We start from the raw sequence: 24,821 nt of genomic DNA on the forward strand, positions 1-24,821 counted from the left end.
CCCGTAACTTAGCGTTTCAGCAAAAGAGACTGATAGAATAAGTACTAGGCTTACAAAGAATAAGTCCTGGGGTTGATTTGCTCGACTAACGGCAGTGCTCCAGCATGGCCACAGTCAAATGACTGAAACGAGTAAAAGAGTAACACAACGTTTCAGCCGATATACCCTCCAGCCTTCATCAGGTGTCTTGGGGAAATTTCGAACCTGGGTTCTCATTCCTAAGGTATTTTTCGATATTATTATTATTCAGGTCACTGCCTGGAATCGAACTCAGATTCTTGGGGTTAGTAGCCTGCACTCTTAACCACTACGCCATATGGCGTAGTGGTTAAGAGCAACCTTGGAGAGTTGTGGGACAAATATCCGTCTAATGTAAATAATGTAAAATAAAGCTTTCCTGATTCTTCCATGACCATAGAAATAGAAATAATAGGGGGAGAGAGACGAGAGAGAGACGACAAAGAGAGAGAAAGATGACAAAGAGAAAGAGAGATGACAAAGAGAGAGAGAAGAAAAGGATGTTTATAGAAATGATAAGAAACATGTTTATGGAAGACAATTTTTTTTCTTTCTTTCTTACTGAAATAAAGATAGGTTCATCAGTGGGTGTAAATAATGATGGAGGCAGATATAAATTGATGGCATAAGAGTGTTTATACAGTTGTAGAGGACATGCAATTCTCTTTGGGATGAGTGGATCTTAAAGCAAACACAGCTATAATTAATAGAATGTACATATGTAGAATTTTAAAAACTTGAAGGCTGCTGTGGGGTTTGAAACGAGATCTCCTGTAAAGGTGGCAGGCATTCTACCACTGGACCAAACATCACTTTGGGTCATTTTGCTTTGCTGGAGGCCTTCTGACAAATTCTCACTTATTAGAAAGTGAAACGACCCATGTCACATGACAAAAACAGTGAAGTTTGGGGGTAAGAGTCTGGTACTTTGGGAATACGTAAAAAATGATGGTTCAAGAAAGTTGGTTAAGATTGACGGTAACTTGAATAGTGCCAAATACATCCAGCTGCTGAAGGAGAGTTTGATAACAGACTTGGATAAAGGTGAGATTTTTCAGTATGAGGGAGCTCCATGCCACAGATCGCGTGCAACACAACCGAGTCTGGCTGGTGAAAGTGTTACCGTATTGAAAGATTGGCAAGCTCAGAGCCCTGACTTAAATATCATCGAGCAAATGTGGACAGAACTAAAGAGAAGAGTTCGTCAGAAGAATCCACGCAACCTTGAAGAGTTGTGGGAACTCAGTCATAGAGAACGGCATCTGATAACTGTGAAGATGGTGAAAGATATGTACGCATCTCTTCTAAGAGAAGCCACACGACATATTAACAATGTACAGTAACTTCTTGAAATGAACATTATGTAATCAATTTTCATTATACTGTATCTTGATTGGTTTATGTGAGGTGGCCGAAAACTTATGCACGGCTATTTTTGGTGGTCATCTCACATCTTCCCCTTTCATTCAGAAACCCTACTACAAAATATAAGATTTGGTATGGAAATGATTCCAACAGGGCCAATGTTTCACCTGCAAAAAAAAAAAAAATACAATGTGAAACATCTACTTATAAGTTGACAATTAGTAGAAATTTACATCAGTTTAAAGTGGCCAAAGACTTTTGCATGGCACTGTATATATAGTGAAAAGGTTTGATAAAACAATTTTTTCCACATGGTGAATTGTAGTGAAAAATATAGAGAGAAGAACCATGCACAGAAATTCTATGATGGATAAAATAGGCATGGCTGTGTGGTAAGTAGGTTGCTTACCAACCACATATTGGAAGGATATTTTGTGTGTGTATGTGTGTGTGTGTGTGTGTACACAGGGAGGGAAATGGAGGTAATAGATAGATATTGAGATAGGTTTTGAGAGATAAGTAGCAGAGAGGGTGTGTGTAGTAGAGAAAATGTATTTATCTTTTTTTCTTTCTTTTCCCTATAGGTGCAAGGTGAAAATGGAGAAAAAGAGGATGAACATCAAAAGAAACTGATTTTTTTGTTTAGTTTTGTTTTGTGAAAATACTATAGCAACTGTTTGCAAGAAATTGATACGTAAAATAGAAATTATGTAAGAAATATTAGTTTCAGTAAAAAAATTATAAAAGACACAAGTAATCTACAGCTATATATATATATATATATAGCTGTAGATTACTTGTGTCATTATGGTAAGTTCACCCCAAAATTACTCCATCCAATGAGAGATAAATATCATTTAATGTATACATTATAAAGGTATGTGCTATTAATAGATTCTTGCTGTGAAGACCCGTATCTAGGCAGGTTTTTATAATGCTCCTTGTGTCCCCAAGCAATCATCAGGCTAAAGATTGTTTGGAGACACATGGACTGTTATAAAGACCTGCCTAGACACAGGTCTTCTCAGCAAGAAACTATCAGTAGTTATCTTTAAACTATGTACATTAAATGATATAAACTTATTATATTTGATGACATATTAGATGAAGTCAGTGTATATTCAGGAAAAGCAGTTTTTAATGCATTAAAGCATGTAATTTAACCCCAGCATCCCATGTAGGACCTGCAGTAATATTTTTAGATGCTTTGGTGGGGGAGGGTGGATATGTCATATATATAATGTAAGGTAGAAAATTAATGACTATTTGAATATCTTTTGGAGAAACATAAAGGTTGCTACTCAAAAAAATAAATTTTCTGCTCAGTATTTTTGGTTTCAATTATTTCTTACATTAAATGAAGTTTTAATTATCTAGCTGACAGCTAATAATCCTTTTTTCTCTTTAGATTTTGCATACAATCCTATTTAAGATGTTCATGTACACTCGGGCATCATATGGTCACACATTATGTAGAAATGAATCTATTGTAGCACGGATGGTTCTGAAATAAAACAAAATGTCTTAAGATGGCAATATATTGCTGGTGGTCAGTGTTTATTGTCACCAGGAAAGGGTTTGGTGGATCCTTGGACATACTAAGTCCTTCCTTGGTGAAGAATGCACCTTTCAACATGGATTAGTGAATAGTGATTTCAGATGAATTAGACAGTCAAAGACAATCTGGGGAAGCAAGGAAAGGAAGCTAAAAGAACCCTTATTTGGTTGGGAGTTTAGAGATATTCTAGCAGATGTTTATGACAACAGAGAGTGGAAAATGAAAACTTTGACAGAGCTGAGAGTTCCTTGAGAAAAAAAAAATCTAAGATTTGTTGATCAAATTTTTAGCTGGTGCAAGGTTCTGGTGCGACTAATGGTGAAATGAGATGGAAGAGAGAGCCAGAAAAGACAAGAGACTGTCTTGGAAAAACTAAGAGGAAGGTCGAAGCAGAGGGTATTAACAAGTAGAAAGGAAGTTAGGTACTAGATATACTGAGAAGGGAAGCAGACAGTAAGAGAAAATGTAAAGAGAAATGAATTGGAAGTCAATGTGCCAGAGAGAATTGTGACATCTTTGGAGATAATTGTATTTAGAATGACAAGAAACGTTCTGGTTTTTACCGTTGCTGAATGAAGGCACATGGCTTAGAGGTTAGAGTACTTGGCTCATGATTGTAAGGTCATGAGTTCAGTTCCAGGACAGCACATTGTGTCCTTGAGCAAGACACTTTATTTCACACTGCCCCAATCCACTCAGCTGGCAAAAATTAGTTGTACCTGTAATTTAAAGGGCCAAACTTGTCATACTGAATCTACCTGAGAACTATGTTAAGGGTATGCATGTCTGTGGAGTACTCAGCCACTTGTACATTCATTTCACAAGCAGGCTGTTCCATTGATTGAATGGAAACCCTCAGTCATAATTAATGGAATGCCAGTTTACTGTTGCCAAAAAGAAAGCAGTTTGGAAATACTACTCTGAGAATTATGGAATGAGAAAAAAACACTTCTATCCCAAGTAAAGCCAAAAGAGGAACCAGTCATCCAAGTTGAAAACTGAATGGTAGATAGAACAATGAAAGAGAGGAAAGTAGCTGAGATGCTGAAGTGAGGGTCATGTGCTAGTCACATGACTTACAAATTTTATCGGAAGCTGTCATGCCCGACGACTAGCAAAGGAGTATCAATGTCAGCTACAAGGATAATGTTCAATGCTCTCGAGGGAATTCTAGGGGCATCAGATTGATGAACCAGGTTGTGAGGTCACTGGAAGAGTTTATAACTCAACGGATTAAGAGGAGAATTAAACTGAGATGAGAGACAGAAGAAAGGAGGAACCATTAATGCCTTTCTAGTGACACAACAACAGCAGAAGTGAGCCATTGTGCCTAACACTTGTTGATCCAAAGAAAGCTTTTTTTCGACTCTGGTCACAAAGGAACTGAGAGCAGATGATCCTTTTGAGGGTCACACAAACCACGTAGAGGAGGTACAATCAGCAATAAATACCTTGAGAAATTTAACATACAGTTGGGGGGGCTGCCAGCCCAGCCCCTTTGTCCTAATTTCCAGATTATAACAGAGAAATTATTTAAGATTGGATGTCCATGGGAACTCCTTTTTACTGATGACTGTATTCTTAAAGCTGAATCTGTCAAAAATTTGGAGAAGAAATTCCAGACGTAGATTTTGCTAAGTTTACTTTGAGGCTTCTCAAAGGTTTTGCTTCTGTGGTGTTAGGAAAGAAAGCAGAATCCTGCTGCTATCAGGAACAGAAAGGGTCGTGTTTGGCATACATAAAAGAAATTCTAAGCAGTGTAAACTATGAACCCACATATGTGGAGAATGAGAAGATAAACAGATTCATTAAGCCATAGGAGTGTCAATGAAATAGATTGGGTTCACTGCCCAGACAACTCGCAAGAAGCTACTGATGACTTTTGTTAACTTAATTGACATAATTAGTGCAGGAGTGGCTGTGTGGTAAGTGGCTTGCTTACCAACCACATGGTTCTGGGTTCAGTCCCACTGCATGGCACCTTGGGCAAGTGTCTTTTACTATAGCCTCAGGTTGACCAAAGCCTTGTGGGTGGATTTGGTAGATGGAAACTGAAAGAAGCCCATTGTATGTGTGTGTGTATATATATATATATCATCATTGTCGTTTAACATCCACTTTCCATGCTGGTATAGGTTGGATGGTTTCACTGAGGACTGGTGAGCCAGAAGGCTGCACCAGGCTCCAGTCTGATCTGGCAAAGTTTCTACAGCTGGATGCCCTTCCTAACACCAACCACTCCAAAAGTGTAGTACACACACATATGTAAATGTATGTATGTTTGTGTGACTGTATTTGTTCCCCCAATATCGCTTGACCACCGATGCTGGTGTGTTTACGTTCCTGTAACTTGGCAGTTCAGCAAAAGAACTGATAGAATAAGTACTGGGCTTACAAAGAATAAGTCCTGGAGTCGATTTGTTTGACTAGAGGTGGTGCCCCAGCATGGCCACACTCAAATGACTGAAACAAGTAAAAATCTAATTAGCAGAGCGAAAATATGTAAGTATAGAATGTGTTGGCAAACATTTTGGGATCTATTTACCTCCAGTGGGATACTCATGTACAAAGTGTGATATTGTTACATGGTAGTGGGAAACTGGTTTTAATTGTAGAGGGTTTGTGAAGTTATGACCTGTTGGATATGTGATGTTAGAAGCACAAATGGGCCAAAAACTGGGAATAAGAGGAATCTGATGTGTGTTAGAGAGAAGACTGCAATTAGTTTGGGTTGGAAGGAGGGTTGTTGTGTACAAAATAGAAAAGATTCTTTAAAGTGGGAGACATGGGATGAAGTGGTAAAGACTGACCTCAGGCAGTTGGATTTCATGAGATTACAAAGCAGCAGCAGATTGCCCTGTCTTTGGCAGACTGGAAGGAAGAGTAATAAAGGAGGGTGGGAAGAGTGATGAAAGGGAAAAGGAGAGAGCATATGTGGTCTGATGAGGGAAGATAGAATGAGAGGAGAGAGAGAGAGTAATAAATGCAAGCAGTGAGATGTGGCAGTGATGGATGTCTGAGTGATAAGAGGAGGGAATAACGGGAGACAGAGTGAGGATTAGCAATAAATAGACTAAGAGAAAAAGAATGAAATAATCTGAATTCTGGCCAACTTCAACCTTTTCCACCACAAACCTCCTCCTAAACCATAACAACCTACTTAGCTTCATCTCCAAAAATATCTATTCAGATGATATAATTGTTCATTCTCCTCTTCTCAACCTTCCACTCTCAAGTATTAGCCATGAGGATCCGACACACCTCAACATATTTCAGTGTAAGTAAAGAATAATAACTTAGTTATGTCGCTTTGCATCTTTTATTACTTATCTCTCCCTTAATTTTTATTTACTTTTTTTACATCCCTAAACTGAACAATTACCCCACTAAGCCATGCGCCTTGACTGTAGGATGGTGCTGCTGCAAACACACAAACGTCTCTGACCTAAAGAGCAAAAAAGAAGTACTGAGTGATATAAAATCACTCACAGACACACATCAAACTTTGGCCTACAAACATACTGTGTCTATATTTAAGAGATGAGGAACTAGGTACATTATTTACATTTGACGGATATTTGTCCTCATCTTGTTTGTTGCTAACACAATGTTTCGACTGATATACCCGCCAACCTTCATCAGGTATCTTGGGGAAATTTTGAACCTGGATTCGTTCTTGAGGTATTTTTCAATGTTATTATTATTATTAAGGTCACTGCCTGGAATCAAACTCGGAATCTTGTTCCATCATTCTTTACTTGGGAATTGATCGGAATGGCACATTGAATACCAAAGGCATCACAATTCATTCTTTCTGAACTTGAAATCCTCAACCGTTAATGTGGGCTACTAACCCCAAGATTCCAAGTTCGATTCCAGGTAGCGACCTGAATAATAATACATAATAGTAATAACATCGAAAAATATCTTAGGAATGAGAATCCAGGTTCGAAATTTCCCCAAGACACCTGATGAAGGCTGGAGGGTATATCAGCCGAAACGTTGTGCTAACAACAAACAAGATGAGGACAAATATCTGTCAAATGTAAATAATGTATACTGTGTCCTATCTATATTTTTTCTATCACAACTACAATGGTCTCTGCTCCTATCATGACTGGTTTCATACCATTTTCCCTTGGTTATTCCTAGCTCACTCATCTCTCCTCCTTCCCCATTACCTCTATTATCTCTCCTCCAACCCTTATACCCAGTCCTTCCCTCTCACTGCTTCTAAAATCCCTCCTTGCCAATAATTTTTTTTTTTTTGCTGCTCTCAAACTATTCATCAAAAATATTAAATTCATGAAACTCCCAAAATTTAGAGGGTCTGCAATGAGTCATGAGTACAACCTCCTTTTTCCAGCTCAGACCAATTAAAAAAAGGGGGAGGGATTCAAGCAATCATGTGGAGCAGAAGGGCTTCCTTTTAGTAGTAGGGGTAGATTAAAAGTACATAAGAATCAACATCAGTCATCTGTTTTGGCACGGTTTCTACGACTGGATGCTTTTCCTAATGCCAATATTTTACAGAGTGGACTGGATGCTTTTTACATGGAACCAGCAAGTCATAATGCAGAAACTCTTAATTGATTCACAAGATTTATCCAAAAGTTCAACATAGAAATGGTTCTTGCTTAAATATAAAATTTAAACTATTCACATTAGTAGTGTAGAAAGAAGGGCAAGAAACAAGGACACTCTCACCTCAAAGACAAACTCAGAACAACGTATTCAGCTTTGCTTCACAAGGATCAGCAAAACTTGTTGACCATACATGCACATGTACACTACCCCAACCTCTAGCCAGAAACTACTCTCCCTCGGATATCCTTTCCACATGCCTGTTCCCTTTGATACCCTGATGAAGAAAGAGGTCATTCAAATGCCCTGCTCCTTGACCTGATGTCACTTCCCCTTGCTTCTGGTCCCAAAGTCACCCGTCCTCCCTTACTTACAGTCCCAAAGTCACCCCTCCTCTCTTGCTTCCCGTCCCAAAGTCACCCCTCTTCCCTTACTTCCAGTCCCAAAGTCCCCTCCTCCCTTGCTTCTGGTCCCAAAAATCTCCTTTCATTCCTCCACAGGTAGACAATACTGATACAATTTTCAACAATTCCCTGAAAGTGGCTAAATTTTCCAATATCTTTGTAAGATTTATGATATTCCAAAATTGTTAAATTCTTCAATTTGGATATCCAATTGTTATTGCATTGTAAATGAACCTCAGTTGTGAAGAATTAGGAACTTCAATTAGCATTCACCAAAAAGAGTTTGAGTTTTGCATATTCAGAGTTTGAATTCCTGATTTTGTAAATACCAAAACTGTTTTTGAAACTGGTTTAAAAGCTTGACACACTCTCGCAGACTCCACTATTGATTCTGGTTCTTTCTGCTTTGGAATTGGTACCACACATTACTCCATGCAATGTTTCTGCTTCTTTTCATTTGAGTTGCAAACAACTACAGCAGTGATTAAAAGAGAAATAATCAGCTAATTTGGTTCTAATTTCAGAGGTGTTACCAAATATAGAAATAGGCTGGATGGTCATGGACAGAACTCTTGATCATAAATGTCATCAATGAAGACTGGCTTGACACTAAACAAAAACATCAACTAGAAAGATTACAGAAAGATTATTTCTTTAGAATAGTGAAAAATAAAAAGACAGGCCGACATCTAGGTTTCTAGTTTAGTGTTACATAATCTGGTGTTCAAACCCTGTTGTTGTTGGTTGTGTTGAGCCAACCTCCCTGGGACAAAGTGTCATCACCAACATCATTTAACATCCATGTTCCCTAATGACATGGATGAGAGAGTTTGACAGGATTCGGCAGGTCCAAGAACTGCATCGTACTCCACTCCAGTGCCTGCCCTTCCCAACACCAATTGCTTGACAAATTGTACTGGGTGTGGCACCAGCACTAGTGAGGTAGTCATGCAGCTAGCAGGGCTATGAACCCTGAAGAAGGTGGCTTTATGCTACAAAATGGGAGGAAAAGGGGTGAGAAGGGGCCAGAACAGAATTGGTTTGCTATTGCAGAAGAGTTACTTACATTACAGAAAAACTGGAACCCTGTTGGTTATGACAATGAGGGTTCCAGTTGATCTGACCAACAAAACAGCCTGCTAGTGAAATCAACATGCAAGTGGCTGAGTACTCCACAGACACAGCTACCCATAACATAGTTCTCAAAGAGATTCAGCATGACAGAGTGTGACATGGCTGGCCCTCTTGAATTACAGGTACAACTCATTTTTGCCAGCTGAGTGGACTGCAGAAGCATAAAATAAAGTGTCTTGCTCAAGAACATGTTGCTGGGAATTGAACTCACAACTTCATGATTGTAGGCCAAATACCTTAACCACCAAGTGATGTGCTTTCAAAAGAGGGTGGAAACAATGAGGGTGGAGTTGATAAAAGGCAGCCAACAACAGGAACCTCATCATTTATAAAAGCAACCCTGTGAGAAAGGTCTATGTATAAACCCTGGTTTTTATGAATAAAAAAGCAATGTTAAATATTTTTATATTTTATTTTATTACAAAAATTGTATTAATTTCAACAAAATGTACAAAATAATGGCCAAATTCTATAAAAATAGAAAAAAATATATTTTCATACTTTCAGTACATATATATATATGTGTGTTTGTATATATATATCCATGATCAGATTAATTAACAAAAGGTACCTTGGCATGTGTTTGCAAGTGTCTGTATAGGGGTATGTATGTGTGTGTGCATGAATATAATTAAATTTCTAAACAAATTAAAGTGGGTAAAATATACAAAAAAAGTAAAAAAGAAATTTCAACTACATATATACATCTATATATATACATTCACACACACAAATATACATGCATACACATTTTTATACACACACATATATATGTATGTATATATATATATATATATATACACACACATATATACGTGTGTTAAAGTATACCACATGAATGTCATTTTCACCACCAAGAATTTCAAAAGCTATGGTTTTATTATTATTATCATTATTATTATACATATTAAAGAAAGTAGTTACTGGATTAATCCATGACTAACTTTTAAATTCATTTGGCTTCATGTTTCAGGCAGTACTTATCTCATAGATGTTGGTTGTATTTGTCTTAGAATCATCAATGATTTGGTGACCGAACAAACAACTTCTGAATATTTTTTCATCCAACACCAAATTAGGATATAAGGCAACTGATGCTCCAAAAACATTCGATTTGGCATTTTGGAGACAACTGTTCTAACCCTTTGCCTGCGATATTTCTATTAAAATACAATTTTTCTTGTTTCAATTAACTTTGAAAATAATAAAGAATTTAGTGAACTAACTTTGTCATTATGAAGATGGTGTTTAGAATATGAAATTTTGAAGATAGGTTTTAATTATTTGGTTAATTATAAAAGATTGTCTCACAGATTATGCCAATGGCATATTCAGCAATTTTAGGGTGATCCAGCCATCAGGGAAAACAAAGTCTATCATAAATAAAGACTAATTAAGAAGAGAACTGTTGATGATGCCACATAAACAGCACTGATGTTGGTGCCACATAAACAGCACCCTGTCCACTCTGTAATGTGTTTGGTGTTAAGAAGGGCATCCAGTTGTAGAAACCATGACAAAACAGCCAATGAAACCTGGTGTAGCTCCTGGCCTTGACAGTCAAACTGTTCAACCCATGATGGCATGGAAAATGGGCATTAAATGATGATGGAATAAACACAAGAGAGGAGGGCAAGTAGTTTCATAATAATGTAAGAGATGGTCAGAGAGAGAAGTGAATGTAGCGATGGTGAACAAGAATCGTCCAAAATAAGTTTGTGGTGACAGTATTATGGTTTACAAGGGTAATAATCCGTGATACCTTTTTGGGAGCCAGAAAATTAACTTTTTGCATGAAAAACAGAAATGAAAACAGCCAATTCTAGTTAACAGAGATGGACCAATTCTGGTGCTTAGCAAGGTTTGTTCACAAACTGATAAAAAAAAAAAAATTATCAGAGTTTGGTTACACAAATTTTCTGCACAAATCAACAAACTGCCATCTTTGAACTGAAGACATGTAATAAAAGATTTGTGAATCCCAAAGTATTTGAACAGTTCAGAGACCCTAAAGACAAAGAGTTTACATCTTTTTAAGTACAAATATCTAATTTAACATTACAATGGTAAAAAAAAGAAAAGAAAAATCGAACATAATGGAGTCTATTTAAAAAAAATAAATTTGTTTAATCCAATTTATATTTTTCTTTAAAAATAAATTTCATGTGGTACATGGAAATACTATTTCATGTGGTACATCCCAATGTGTGTTCATGTGTTATAATTCGCTAGTGATTATCATTTCAATAAATTGCAAATCAATTTTCAATAAGTTTGCTCTGTGATTAAGGCAATCAATACGTTCAATATATTTTTAATACATTTAAAATTTCGCTACAATTGAAAAAATAATTCTTTTGAAAATATTTTTCTGTACAAGTTCAAAAAAGAAGAATAAAGAAAGAAAACATGCTTTACCATTAAAAATAAAATTAAACCATCAAAAATGAATATACACTGACAAATATTTGCAGTTTGGTGATTTGTTACAACATTGTAAAGAATGTAATAAAAAGAAGGCAGAGTTCATATTGGTAACTCTTAGAAAAGAAAAAAAAACATGGAATTGAGTTTGAAAATAGTTCATGTATGAATGGTTCAAATCCAGAAGTCTCAAAACTAAAAATTGGAGATTTCATCAAATAAAGCCATGAGGAATACAAACACAGACAATTTAGCAGGAAAAAACAAAGAATAATTTTCCATGTTGGTTCTATTTGTTACCATGATGGTAATGATATTTACTGCGTTTGTTTCAAATAATTTTGATAAATCAGGAAGAGTTTAATAAAATTACTTTCTCATTGTTAATCTATGTTTGGAATATGAATTAATATGCAATTTTTATGGGAAGTTTTAATTTAAATCACAAGAGCTCTCAGGCAGATCAGTACCTAAAGAAAGTTAAAATGTGCAAATCCATGTGTGTGTGTGTGTGTGTGTGTGTGTGTTTTGCAAGTTAGCATCTGATTCTAAAATATACATAGAATAGTTTTGCAATACATTAGATTAATTACAATAATACTAATCATTTAGATGATTCTGTCTATGTCTTTGTGCCTCCTCACCAACCTCCTAGCTTCACAATACCATATAAAAAAACCCAAAAAAACCAATGAATGGAATTTTCTTCTTAAACTGAAATAAGATTTTTTTTCTATCAAAACAAAATAATTATCAAATCTATGAAATGTAAAAACAATGTAAAATGCAGGAAGAAATTTCTTTCTTTTTAAATTTTTTACAGACCTAAGACTGACTAAATTTATTAATCTGATGAGACTGAAATATTGCTCCAAAGTTATATATGCATATGGAATTATACTCACAGGAAGAGAAGTAGAGTGCTGATACGAAAAGGACACCTTCTATTGCTTGTTTCAGTCATAATTCTTTCAAGCGCAAATCTTAATACTATGATTGGCTAAAACCTTTCCAAGATATAAAAATTTTCATTAACATTGTTCTTTAAAATAAAGGATTAATTAAAAAAAGCAATACATATATATATATAGGCATGTGTGTGTATATTATGATATATATATGTCTATCATATATATATATATATATATATATATATATATATATATATAGAATCAAAAATGGTTAAAAAGATGAAAATAAAATCATCTCCAGAAAGTGTGTGTGTGTGTGTGTGTGTGTATATATATATATATATAAATGCATGTGTGTGTGTTATTTAATGACAGTTTGACTCGGTTCCATATTAGTTTCATGGGTGCAGAACATTAGACAGACATATCCTATGCCTACCAATGTGGAACCGAGTCAGACTTATTAAATACATAGAACTCTAAAACCAAATGCATTGAATGACAAACACACACGCACACTTATATGGATATCCACAATAGAATTGTTATTCTCTGATTACAAATAATTCTTTTGAGGTAGGCATACCAAGTACACTGTACACACACACACTATACACGTGTGTGTGTGTGTGTGTGTGTGTGTAGATATATAAAAGTATGATTTGCATATATATAAGCTAACACACACACACACTTATGATTTTTACATATTTTATGTATACACATAGTTTTATCCACACAAATCACATACCCACACACATGAAACTTGTGCACACACACACACACACATATGAAAGTGCCTCACATATTTAAAATTACGGGTTTTTTCTTTTTTTTTTTTTGGTTTTTACAAAAGATTACTAAAATCAATGGGAAAATAATATATTCTCTCCTTTGTTTACCATTCCTATTTACTTGTGTGTGTGTGTGTGTGGGTGCGTGCGTGTGTTAAAGTTGAAGGACATTAACTGTTTCAAGATGTCCGCAGCATGTAACGTTGTAGGAAAACAGAGAGGAGGAGGCAGAAGATGGTGACCGTACACTTGATGATGTTTGCCGTGTTGAACTGAGGGCAGTAAGGACACTGAAAGGAACCACACACGTAACAAATATTCAGTTGGAACAGATTATTGGTGATGTATAAAGTTGTCCGGTAAAGCCCTGAAAATAGAAAAACAAATTAGGAAATAGATTCTATAAATCTCTATTTACGTAAATCCATTTAAAAAGTCATATATAAGAAGGAAAAAGAAGGAGAAGTGGTAGTAGTAGTGTGTGTATGTATTGTCATCGTCATTTAACGTCTGCTTTCCATGCTGGCATGGGTTGGACGGTTCAACTGGTGACTGGCAAGCCAGGAGGCTACACCAGGCTCCAATCTGATCTGGTGGAGCTTCTACAGCTGGATGCCCTTCCTAAAGCCAACCACTTCGAGAGTGTAGTGGGTGCTTTTTACGTGCTACCAGCATGGGAGCCAGTCAGGTGACACTGGCAACGACCACGCTTGAATGGTGTTTTTTATGTGTCACCAGCATGGGGGCCAGTGAGGTGGTACTGTCATCACCCATAGGTCTTTGCAAGCACAGTTTATTACCCAATGATTGAAGTATGTGTGTGTGTGTATATATATATATATATATATAAAATCAAAATAAGCAACAGGATATCAAGAAGTGATGCTGTGCAGATAATACCGGACTGACTTGGTGCTTCAACTTAAGTACCTAATTCAACTGAATCTCAAGTAGTGTGGTATGGTAATGTATTGCTGTGAAATCTACAACAGTAAAGTGTCTGACAACGAAACAGCTGTAAAGACAATTGCTGTAACAATACATTCGTAACCAAAGAGATATGGAAAAAAATAATCATCATCATCATTGTTTAATGTCCACTGTCCATGCTGGCATGGGTTGGATGGTTTGACTGAGAACTGTTAAACCAGGGAGCTGCACCAGGTTCCAATCTGATTTGGCAAGGTTTCTATGGCTGGATACCCTTCCTAATGCCAACCACTCCGAGAGTGTAGTGGGTGTTCTTTTATGTGCCACTGGCACAGGTGCCATAGTAATGACACCGCCATCAGAGTGAAAAACAAGAGAGATGATGACGATGCTATTGGTTTTAAATTTTGGCACAGGGCCAGCAATTTTGAGAGAAGGGATAATTTGATTACATTGACCCCAGTGTTCAACTGGTACTTAATTTGTCAATCCCAAAAGAATGAAAAACAAAGTCAACCCTGGTGGCATTTGAACTCAGAAAAGAAAGTTGGAAGAAATGTTGGTAAGTATTTTTTCCAGCATGGTAACAATTCTGCCAGCTCATACTTTGATGATAATGATGACGAAGACGATAATGATGACGGACAACGAAGACGATAATGACGATGGATGACGAAGACGATAATGACGATGGATGATGAAGACGATAATGACGATGGAGACAATGATGACGATAATAATGATGATGATGATGATGATAATGATGACGATGATAATGATGACAATCATGATGATGATGACAATCATGATGATGATGATGATAAAGATAATAATGATAATGATATTATAATGACGACGATGATAATGACGACGATGATAATGATGGTTTTACCTGGTTCATAGTAGTCATAAACACGAATCCTGTGCTGTATGGTAGCATTAGCGACAGGGTACCAACGATTGGCTCGGAAGTCTACACAAGAGGAGCTCTGATCAAGCTGCAAACAGGAAAGAAAAGATTTGTTAAATGAATTGTCTCAGCCTTCTTTGTTGTCTCATTTACATCATGTTTTAATCTCGCTGCTTTCCAATAGCCGAGGAGTGTAAAATACAGGGTGAGGGTTCAAATCCATTTAAAGTTTAGTATTATTGGAGTTATGGAGAAAAGACCCCCCCCCCCAAAAAAAAAACCACACTCTTCATTATAAAGCAGAGTGTCTGGGTTCAAACCCAAACTTCGTATCTTATTTGTTTCAGTCATTAGACTGTGGCCATGCTGGGGCACCATTTTCAAAGAATTTTTAAGCCAAACAAATTGACACCAATGTTTATTTTTTCTAAGCCTGTTACTTATTCTATTAGTTGCTTTTGCCAAACTGCTAAGTTATGGGGACACACCAGCACTGGTTGTCAAGCACTGGTAGGGGATAAACACAAATACTAAGATACACACATAACAGGCTTCTTTCAGTTTCTGTCTACCAAGTCCACTCACAAGGCTTTGGTTAGCTTCAGTCTATACTAGAACACACTTGCCCAAGGTGTCATGGGGTGAGACTGAACCTGGAACTAAATGGTTGGGAAACAAACTTCTTACCACACAGTCATGCCTGAGCCTATATAACTATCTTTTTTTTTCCTTCTTTTAATCTGGAGTTCCCTCAGCCATGAATATATTCATTAAGGACAAAATCTCATGGCTTCATGGGACCAAACCATTTTATTGTCCCTGTTTTAGATAATAGAATAGTTTTTGTGGTTCAGCAGTTTCCCCAACTATTTCCTTACCATTATTGCTAGTTCCATACTGTGCATGAAACCTGAAGCATCTTTCTGATAACAGAGAGAACAGAAATAAAGCATTTAAAAAACTCCTATCTTACCGATTCGAAGTAGTATACAATTTTACGATTGTAACTTTCTGCTCGTATAAGGTTTGGTACAATACCACTTTGTACGTATTGTCTAAGGGTTGAGTTTAATATCACATATCCAGTAGGAATGTCAACTTCCAAAACGGACATCCCTGAAACCAGTGACCAGGTTGTAAATTTCCAACTGCAAAAGAATTTTTCTTTTAATTAAACCATGAATGATTGTGTGTTTGTGCATATTTTTTGTTGAATTCTTTGAAAATTTTCAGTAAAGAAGAGTCTACTTCATTTTTTGTATTTGGTTTGTAAGATTTTTGATGTGAATTTGTGTGTTTAAACAACTTTTGTTGTATCTAGGGAGGGTCATAACACCAATAAACACAATCACTGATTCAAAATCACTTCCTTATTGTTAGTCGGTTGGATGGTTGACTAATAATAAAGTGATACTGAGCCAGTGCATGTGTTATCATCATTGGTGTAATGACCCTCCCAAGACACAAGAAGCTACTTTCTAACTCAGAAACCAAATGTCATAACTGGAAGTCAGATAACAACAGCTAAGTAATATATGCTGCATTTTAGAAAAGTCTTGCATATTTTCATTGTTCCACTTAGGAATGGATTCATAAAATGTATGTCTTCATATATCTAGAGCAAGACACTAATACCTGTCCCCATTATACCTTAAATCTCTCATCTGGCACAAAGTCACAGCTCCTCAATATTACTCCCCTCATTCCCAGTTGGGGTATTTTTGTCTTGCAAGGCACTTGGTGATATTGTTGGTGCCACAAATAAAGCACTGAAGTGGTTGGCAATAGGAGGAGCATCCAGCCATAGAAACCAAGTCAAAACAGATAACTGGAGCCTGGTGCAGCCCTCCAGCTCCTGTCAAACCATTAAATCTATGCCAACATGGAAAACAAATGTTAAATGATGATGATGATGGGCATTTCTTTGCCTGGAAGATAGCAACATTCCCAGACATTAGTTGTATAATGAAGTGTACCAAAGATTCATCGTTCATTTAACTTCCCTACTTCATGCAGGATCCACATCCTACATGGCGCCAGCACTAGTGAGGTTACCTTGTATACCCACAAAACTAAAGAACCCCTAAACCCTTTCGCAGATTACCCTGTCAAATGTAAGGCTTTTTTTATGATTCCCATCCTTTTCAATTAATAATGCAATATGTCAAAGCTTTGAAATTTCAAGATGATTGTCTATTTTTAGACTGACAATGTAGGGCAGGTGTGAAAAGCTGGACCTGGCCAGTGGACACAAAAAAACGGAATATTTGTGCTGGATATGGCTGGTTTGAATGCTGAAGGGTTAAATTGAGAAGGAGAATAAGAGAGGGTGGTACCTTTATGTTGGATATCAAGACAAAGTATAATAGAAGGAATTGGAACGGGTTTGGTGTTGTGGAGAAAATTCATGGCTACTCCACACTTCATCACATTGTTGGGTGACAGTGCCTGAGAGAGATGGCAGAAAGGCAAGCAAGATGCATGGTGGCCACTTAGACTCAAAGTAACATACACAAACTAGAAAGAGATAAAACACAGTAGTGGCAAGGTGTCCATTGAGCTTACAACTGTCCCAGTTAGTCCAAGTCATTTTTAGGACTTCAGGCTCATACATAATGCCACTAAAAATCTCATGGCAGAGATAAGCAAAATGGTTAACAACTTCAACATTGTTACCCACAACAGAGACTGATGAAGCGGAATCCTTCAAGAAGCCAACAAAAGACTGGATCTTTTTGTCTTGATCCAGGAGACTCTAAAGCCTAAAGGTTCTGTTTCCTCAGTGAAAGGAAAAGGCCTCTTAAAACATCCAGAGACTCAGCAAAAATTGGATATACCATCAGTAAAATCTCGGTCTGTAATCCTAGTTTTAGAAACTGAGATGTGTCCTGTTACTTGTAGAATTTGGGGGTTCCAGTTCAGATTGTTTGGCCTTGTGGCTTGATGTTCCAACTTAAACTCTGCTTACCGTGTTCTCTCTTCACTGAGGATCCAGCTGGGTTGAAAGCTCATATGAATTGACCTTATGCTAGCTACATGGCGACAATAGATGCGGAGGTATCTCATGGTGATGGAGATTGACAGGGACTCTGCTTGACGGGTTGCCTGGAAGGACCCAGGAGGAATATACTGACAAGTGGAGAATGCAGCAATGGCACACACACCATCCTCACATGGCTTGATGAAGTGAGTGGAGAACATGATTAGAGATAGAGAATGGATGAAAGGATTAATATAACAAAGAGTAAGAAATGGTAAACTGGGAAGTTAGGGAACCATTGAAAAATAAATGGTAAACATAACTGACCTTACGCAGATCCTCATGTCCATAATGGAATCATTTCGACCAGTGAACTTTAGCTGGGCAATCTTTATTTCAAATATGTCGCTCTCTGAGCTCTGCTTTAGCTGATGTTTGTATTCTACGTTAACCGTACTGGTCAGCTATTTAAAGAGATCATCATTAGAATTTGTGTAAAATACCAGTTTTTTTTGTTTATGTCTGCCAATGGATGGGTTCAGTCGGCAATGACTGAAAAAAACACACACACACACAATGGGCTTCTTCCAGTTTCTGACTACCAAATCCACTCACAAGGATATAGTAGAAGACACTTGCTCAAACTGCCATGTAGTAGGACTGAACTCAGAACTGTGTGTATAAGAAGCTAACTTGTTCCCACACAACCATGCCTGCAACTATACCATTCCCGTTTCAAGATCACACTACAAAAGTCCAGAGTCCAACTTCTACCCCAAGATCAATTCAAGTCCCATTGTGTCTTCCATTAAAGTTCCTAGTTGCTATTTACTCCCTCAAATTGGGGTTTATGTCTAACATCATTTCACACCATCCACATTGGCAAAAAAGAAAGAAAGAAAGAAAGTAATATTTCATTTGAATATTTTTCTCATTTTCACAGAACTGATATTTAAAAAGAGAAAAAAGAGAGGGAGAAACAGAGATAGATAGATCAAACAATTGAGATAGATAGATAGAGAAAGATAGAAAGAGATAGAAAGAGAGAAAGATAGATATATATATAAAAATTGATCAAAGGACATACTAAGTATGTCTACCTGCTGGAAATAACAGTCAAAACTCTTATTTTAATCACTAAAATACACTGATAACTATAGAAATCAACCATTGATAACTTGAGTTATTATCATTGTATTTTGGCGATTAAAATAAGAGTTTTGACTGTTATTTCCAGCAGGTAGACATACTTAGTTTAGTATGTCCTTTGATCAATTTTAATCCTTCATCTATTTAATGCTTTTTGGGGGCCTGCAATTAATCTATATTGTTGATTCTGTTATCACTTTTAAATTGTTACACTAGATAATAATAGAGTCAATGATATCTTCGCAAATATTTTCTCGTTAATTATTTGCTCCATATATATCCATCGTCCATCATCGTCGTCGTTTAACATCCGCTTTCCATCCTGGCATGGGTTGGACGGTTTGACTAGGGGCTGGCAAACCAGAAGGCTGTACCTGGTTCCAATCCGATCTGACAAAGTTTCAGCTGGATGTCTTTCCTAACACCAACCACTATATATATATATACACCATATTTTATGGCCTATAAGACGCATCTTTTTTACCCCAAAATGGCTTTAAAAATCGCCCTGTGTCCAATGCACTCAATGTAGGCTCAAAACTCGCTCAGAATGGTATATATGTTTACAAAACGTGTCTGGCCATCAATTGGTGAACAATTGCCTATAGGCCATCAAATACAGTGTGTGTGTGTGTGTATATACACACATATACATAGAGAGAGAGAGAGATAGACAGAGAAGAGAAAAAGGAAGAGAGGCTGAAAAAGAGAAAAGATTGATATGGAGGAGGGGGAGAGAAGGTGAGGAAATGGTTTTACCTGAAACATTGCTCGTCCTGTTCCCAGAATTTGAGCTCTGACATAACTGTAAACATGAGGTCCAACCTGAATGAGAGAGAGAGAAATAATAAGTCTTTCTTAGATGCAGAGACACACACCAACATGCTACATCTATTACACACACACACTAGTGTAACACACTAGCACATACTGCATCTTACACACACACACACAAAGCTAACACTCTTGGTTACAATGATGAGGGTTTCAGCCCGTTTGTGAAATTAATGTGCATGTGGCCGAGTACTTCACAGACACGCATACCCTTAATGTAGTTCTCAGGGAGAGTCATCCTGACAATTAAGGTCATATGAAGATTAAAAGTATTTAAAAAAAAACAAAAAACAAAACAAAAACAACAACAAAAAACCCAGCACCTTAACAATACTCATGTGTGTATAGTTGTTTTGGGTCATATAAACCAGCTTCTTCGAGTTATTATTGGCCACCGACCAGACATCGAGTTCCATGTTGAAGACATTTCGATTGGGATCCACTTGGGTGTATTGATAGAGAGCTTCCAAGGCAGTGATGGTGTCCTGCAAAGAGAGAGAGGAACCAAAGAGGCACAGGGATTAATCAGGCTAAGGCTATTACAGGTATCTACCTTTGGACGAATTTCATGTTTTATTAGTTAATTAGAGAGACAGACAAGGTTAATGAGAGAGAGAGATGCGGTTAATTAGAGTCGAGGTTAACTAAGGAGACGAGGTTAATGAGAGAGTCGAGGTTAATTCGGGAGATGAGGTTAATTAGGGAGTCGAGGTTAATTAAGGACTCAAGGTTAATTAGAGAGTCAGGATTAATTGGAGAGACAGGATTAATTAGAGAGACAGGATTAATTAGAGAAAATAAAGTCAATAATATAGAATGAAATGAAAGAAAATAAAGTTAATAATATAGAATATACTAAAGGTAGAAGAGTAGAAGGGCGAGGTTTAATTTTCAGTAATAGGTTAGGGCAGGGGTTCCCAAACTCTTTCAGGCTGCTGCCCCCTTGGCACCCAGGCTATATTCCTAGTGCCACCCTCACCCTTCCCACCACAAATATGGACACTTTCTGCAGCAAATTCAAAACAATTTTATTTCACAAATAAAACTTAAACCTAATTAAAGTATTAATATATACATATATATTTTTTACACATCTCTCAACCCATTTTGGATACCCATTATCATTCCACTTTTCATCAACGTCCCCCACCCACCCCGAATATTTCTACCACCTGCAAGGGAGCAGTATGGCCCACTTTGGGAACCAGTGGGTTAGGGGGATATATAAGGTTTTAAAGATAGGTAGATGGATAGACAGACAGATAGACCTGTGTGTGTGTGTAGATTAACAAAAAGATAGGTGAAGTGAGAGTAGGTGGAAAGAAAGATAGTTTGGTAGGTAGAGAGAAGGAGAGATGGTTTATTCTACAGGTGTGATCTGGAGAGAACCTTGTTGCTAAGTGTTGTAGCTTATTTAGTCACCACTTTCGAACCGAGGGTCATTCATCAGATTTTTTTTATTCCTATTTTCCACCCTTCACATCTTCCTCTCTACCAATCCTATGAATAGCGTTTACTGTTCTCTGACTAAATTCCAACCATTTTGCTCATGATACAGCAACATACAGAAAGAAACAGCCTTACCTGGGTCGAGGACATCCCGCCAACAGTGTTTCTCATTGAGTTCAGCCATTTCATTAAGGAATCACGGTTTTCTTTATTTCGGTTAAGTTTAATATGTGCCAACAGAGCATAAGCCGTTGTCTGGACACTGAATGCATCATTGATTTGCTCAACACGAGGTTCCAAGTAACGAATGCTGTCAATTGTCTTCGATGGATTTGCTGGGATTGGACGATCAGGTTCAGAGAAATATTTTTCCTCATCTTAAAAAAAATAAAATAAAATAAAAAGAAATAAAATAAATACAGCAAAGCTGAGACAGTCTTTTTGGTTTATTTAAATTAGTATGTCATTCATCATCATCATCGTTGTTTAACGTCTGCTTTCCATGCTGGCATGGGTTTGAAAGTTTGAGTGAGGGCTGATAAGCCAGAAGGCTGCACCAGGCTCCAATCTGACCTGGCAAAGTTTCTACAGCTGGATGCCCTTCTTAACACCAACCACTCTGAGAGTGTAGTGGGTGCTTTTTACATGCCGCCGGCACAAGGGCCAGTCAGGAAGTACTGGCATCGACCATGCTTGAATGGTGCTTTTTACGTGCCACTGGCATGGGAGCCAGTCAAGTGGCACAGGAAATGATCATGCTTGAATGGTGTTTTTATCCTTTCACCGCCCTACCTTTTGCAGCAACCACAAAATGAGGGCGCAAGGGACTCTGTCAAAGGCTTTCTCCATGCCAACAAGTACAAAGTACAGCAGCTTATTTTGGGTTAAATGCATCTCCTGAAGTTGTCTTACTCGAAAGCTAGAATCAGTAGGGATTCTGCCTGGTTTTTAGGTAGACAGGTGTGCACAGATTCTGATAAGATATTATTTGGAGTTTAGAAATTTAAAGAATTGTGTGTGTCTTGGGAATGTTTGAAAATGAAGAACACTACCTGGATGATAGCAACCCCACTTTACAACTAACACGTCAAGAGAAGGGGACACACACACAAATAGGCTTCTTTCAATTTCCATCTACCAGTTCCACTGACAATGTTTTGGTTGGCTTGGTGGGGCTACAGTAGAAGACACTTGCCCAAGGTATAGTGTGGCAAGATTGAACCTGAAAACTATGTGGCTGAGAAGCTAATTTCTTAACCTCAACAGTCATGCCTGCACTTATCACCATCAGAAAAGAAAAGAAATGCAGACAACAAGATTACATTTAGTGGAACTTTCCAGAATGAAATAGTTTACAAATGTTGAATAAAACCCTTTGAAATGTACCGCCTTTATGCAGTTTCCAGAGTCTGTCATAAATCGCTGCACTTTTCTGATTAGATAAGGACAAAGCGTAAGTGGTAATGGCTAATGTGAAAATGTCTTCGTCTTTTATTGTGTGAGAGTGCTGTGAGAGGTATTGAGCAGCTGTATTACGAGCAGTCACAGCACAGGGACCGGCATCCTGTTAATAAAAGAGAAAGAAGGAAACAGTAAGTGTTGGGTAGGAGTGGAAATAACAAAAAAAAAAACATTGGAAGACGAAACTAAAAACAAAACTCACAATTTACAAAGAAATACAATGTCAACAGTTGAGAGAATCTGTCTATCTACCTACCTACTTATTAGGTAGGTAGATAAATAAACAGATAGATGAAGAGGCAGGCAGACAAATATATAGGTAGAGAGATATATAGATACATAAGTATACCTCTGTCTGTCTCAGGCATAGAGATGTATAAGGCAAACAGATGTATAATGCAGATGTATAAGGCAGGAATGTATAAGGCAGGAATGTATAGGTTAGAGGCATAGAGATGTATAAGGCAGGGAGATGTATAAGACAGGGAGATGTATAAGGCAGACAGGCAGAGAGATGTGTAACAGGCATATGGGTAAGCAGGCAGAGATGTATAGGAAAACAGGTATATAGGCAGAGAGATGCATAGGCAGACAGGCAGAAAGACGTATAGGCAGGCTGGCAGAGATGTATAGACAAATGTATAGGCAGGCAGGCAAAGAGATGTATAGGCAGACGGGCAAAGAGATGTATAGGCAGACATTATTTTTAAGGTTATTTCTACAGAGTTTCTATAGAACTTATAGCCAGCACTGATTTTTCCTACATTTTCTTTTGAGATGTCAGATATACACAAATCATTAAGACATATATAGGTAGATAGACAGATGTTTGGACGCAGAGACAGACATATATATGTAGATAGACAAACGGAGAGGCAAGCAGACAGATGTATATGTAGGTAAGTAGATAGATAGATAGATAGATATATACGTAGGTAGGTAACATCTACTCACATTTGTGCCTTTGCTGACACTGTGTAGAGCGATATAGACATAGGCTGTGAGAGCCATAGGATCCATTTGGAGTATGCTATTTTGCCATGATGTTCTTGAAGACTAGAAGAAATGAGAATATAAGTTGATTTAAGACATTTTTCAAAAGACACAAGTTCTTTCCATGATTTTAGTCCCCCAACTCTCTCTCTCAACATGTGACAAGATGTATTACAGAACCCGGTTTTTAAGTTAAATCAATGGTCCTCAACTATTTTTTATCCATGGATCTTTTTGGTTACTATTTTATTCTGGTGGAACCACCCCATAGACATTCAATGTTTATAATAAACTAGTTCCACATATACCAATATATACATCTAAAGCAGGGATTCTCAACCATTTTTTTTATCTATGGACCCCTGTGATTATTATTATATTTTGGTGGACCCCAATAACCATTCAATGTTTATAAACTAGTTTTATAGAAACTTCTTTTGAAATTCCTATTTCGTTTCTCACACATTCCCTTGAGTAGGTTGAACTATGTAGAATGTTAGAGAACGGAACCCAGCTGTTTCTTGCAATTCATATAAAGCAACATTTTTTCAGGAGCCCTTAAAATTCTACTGTGGATCCACAATTTACCATTTTGTTGTGTGAACTCTTAAAAATCTTATATGGACCCTCAGGGGCCATATAGGTCCTGGTTGAGGGGTACCAAGGATGGTTTAGTATTTAATTCCTGCAACAGCACTGAAATAAATACTTTTAATACCTTTTAAGTCAGGTTAATCGTTTTGCTAGCTCCCCCGCCCTGACTTATCCCAGCCCACCTGCCCCAACTGGCTCCTATGCTGGTGGCACGTAAAAAGCCGAATGTGGCCAATGCCAGTGGCACGTAAAAAGCACACACTACACACTTGGTTGGCATTAGGAAGGGCATCCAGCTGTAGAAACACTGCCGGATCAGATTGGAGCCG

General features: G+C 37.3%; 2 protein-coding genes across 2 annotated transcripts in view; one reads left to right on the plus strand and one right to left on the minus strand.

The window, feature by feature from the left end:
• Positions 1 to 2,711, plus strand: part of LOC106875996 (cytosolic 10-formyltetrahydrofolate dehydrogenase-like) — a 64,683-nt gene extending 61,972 nt beyond the window's left edge. Inside the window, exon 24 of the mRNA XM_014924344.2 lies at positions 1,968 to 2,711. The gene's annotated coding sequence lies outside the window, so the exon portion shown is untranslated. The remainder of the gene's footprint in view (positions 1 to 1,967) is intronic.
• Positions 2,712 to 9,456: 6,745 nt separating this feature from the next.
• The window catches only part of LOC106875989 (CD109 antigen), a 52,065-nt gene continuing 36,700 nt past the window's right edge, over positions 9,457 to 24,821 (minus strand). Inside the window, exons 25-33 of the mRNA XM_014924331.2 lie at positions 23,860 to 23,961; positions 22,831 to 23,008; positions 21,580 to 21,821; positions 20,319 to 20,480; positions 19,921 to 19,986; positions 18,340 to 18,476; positions 16,006 to 16,180; positions 15,015 to 15,120; positions 9,457 to 13,559 (exon numbers count right to left, since the gene is read on the minus strand). Coding sequence (XP_014779817.2) covers positions 13,372 to 13,559; positions 15,015 to 15,120; positions 16,006 to 16,180; positions 18,340 to 18,476; positions 19,921 to 19,986; positions 20,319 to 20,480; positions 21,580 to 21,821; positions 22,831 to 23,008; positions 23,860 to 23,961 — 1,356 coding nt within the window. The 3' untranslated portion in view covers positions 9,457 to 13,371. The remainder of the gene's footprint in view (positions 13,560 to 15,014; positions 15,121 to 16,005; positions 16,181 to 18,339; positions 18,477 to 19,920; positions 19,987 to 20,318; positions 20,481 to 21,579; positions 21,822 to 22,830; positions 23,009 to 23,859; positions 23,962 to 24,821) is intronic.

The sequence above is a fragment of the Octopus bimaculoides genome, chromosome 1, assembly GCF_001194135.2.
Source record: "Octopus bimaculoides isolate UCB-OBI-ISO-001 chromosome 1, ASM119413v2, whole genome shotgun sequence".
In the NCBI taxonomy this organism is placed as follows: Eukaryota; Metazoa; Mollusca; class Cephalopoda; order Octopoda; family Octopodidae; genus Octopus; species Octopus bimaculoides.